The 1,734-nt window shown below is 41.3% G+C and overlaps 1 protein-coding gene across 1 annotated transcript; it reads right to left on the bottom strand.

Annotated features, from left to right (window-relative positions):
• Window positions 1–961: 961 nt before the first annotated feature.
• LOC124696222 (nuclear pore complex protein NUP98A-like) lies at window positions 962–1,476 on the bottom strand (the record flags this gene model as incomplete). The annotated part of the gene is made up of 1 exon (XM_047228981.1): window positions 962–1,476. A coding segment is annotated over one exon (444 nt), but the record flags the coding sequence as incomplete, so codon positions are not given.
• Window positions 1,477–1,734: the final 258 nt, after the last annotated feature.

The following is a 1,734-nucleotide window of genomic DNA, read 5'->3' as shown; positions in this document are numbered from 1 at the left end:
ATTCTCTCCATTTGATTTGACCTTTGTTGACTCTAATGTGGTTCTTATTAGTTTAGAAACATTTTAAGAGCATTGAAACCAATTCAAAAGGTCTTGTTCAAAGATTTGCAAATTTGGCCTTAATACATAAGAGGTGATGTGTCAATTTTTATTATTTTTGAAAAGGGTTCATCTTGCTTTACTTGAACATGGGTTAGGGTCAATTTAGTGTTATAATAGGTTGAGAGATGGTTTCCCAACATTTGGTCAAGGTTTAGAGTCATAGGGCAAAAATTGGTGAAATGGCTATGTGCCACATATGCCTCTATGCATATGTTGCATTTGATTTTAAATTTGACTTGGATTGGCCCAATTGGTGGGGTTGAGTGTTGAAATGGTTCATAGGAGTGATCCAACCATTCACAACATGTCTTAGGGTCAATATTCTTAAATTCTCATATTTGCTATTTTACTCTCATATGCCTCTATGGCATTTTTAGTTTCTTTTTAATTTTCTTTGGAAACAACTTGAAATTGGTTTGATGGGTACTAGGTATGGTGTATGAAGGTTTTCCAAATCTCTATGCAAAGTAGAAAAGCTTAGGGTAAGGTTTTATAAATATAGCCATAGGCACATATGCCTTTTTCTTATTTATTTTCCTTTTATTTTATTTTAGCTAGGGTGGTGAAAAGAGGGGTGAGGTTTAGGGTTTTAGAGTATTTCAAATACTAATAACAAGCAATCATAGTAATAACACAAGAATTAAGCAAGGTCACTATGTATCATACTCTATTTAATAAAAGTTTTTGTTGGTTCCAAAATTTGGAACTAGTGAAATTCATTTGTTTTATTTTGAAATTCTTGGGATGTTACACTATGCATAAATAAGACATGAATCGACCCGATTTATACAGAAAAGACCGTCAAACTTGTATTCTAGTATATAGAATTACAGGTAGACCCAGAAAGGAAGTCGCAGAAACATCAGTCCCAGAAGAAAAAAAAGCGTTCTAACAACCAATCACAGCGACCAATTTACACTTGAATCGGTTTCAGCTTTCGTCAGATCCATAGGAGCTGAAGTGCTTCACCCTGAACTTAAACTCGCCCTTGACACCATCAAACGACACAAACTCCGCTCCCTGCTCCTCGGCCTTCTTCGCGAGCATCTCCTTGTACCTGTCCAGCTTCGGACCATCCGTGTACGTCTCGCCCGTCTTCCTACTCCTGCACTTGACGTTCAACATAGTCACCACTGCAGCTTTGTTCAGGCCCTCGCCAACCGGGGGCTTCTTGCTCTCGTCCTTGTACACGGCCACTTCGCGGTTATTGAATTCCACAACCGACTCCAGATCAAGGCCCCTCACGTCCGTTTCGCCCAAGAATTTGATGCTGCCATAGCCTCGACGTCCGACAACAAAGTCTGTAACGCGACAGCAGTAGCCTGGCTCATCACGTTCTTTGGCCGCAAGCTCCTCTAGGCTAGGCTCCGTGAATTAATCCCCCTTGGAGAGGTTAGGCGTCGTCTTCTTAGGAACCATGGCGGCAATGAACTTTTGCAAGCAAAACTTGAAGAATGTGAGCATGCGATGGTAGCTGAAATCTGCAGGCAAAACAGGAAGTAAGTAACTTTGCGGTCCATCAACACTGTAGTGCGGGAAGCATTATTAGCATCTCAATGAAGATGAAGGATCTCGACCGGGAAACCCCTGGCCGCCGATCAGCCAGCAGAGACGACGACGAGGTGGTCGGTA

This window comes from Lolium rigidum, chromosome 3, assembly GCF_022539505.1.
Source record: "Lolium rigidum isolate FL_2022 chromosome 3, APGP_CSIRO_Lrig_0.1, whole genome shotgun sequence".
NCBI lineage: Eukaryota > Viridiplantae > Streptophyta > Magnoliopsida > Poales > Poaceae > Lolium > Lolium rigidum.
This window is presented reverse-complemented; position numbering and strand designations above follow the sequence as displayed.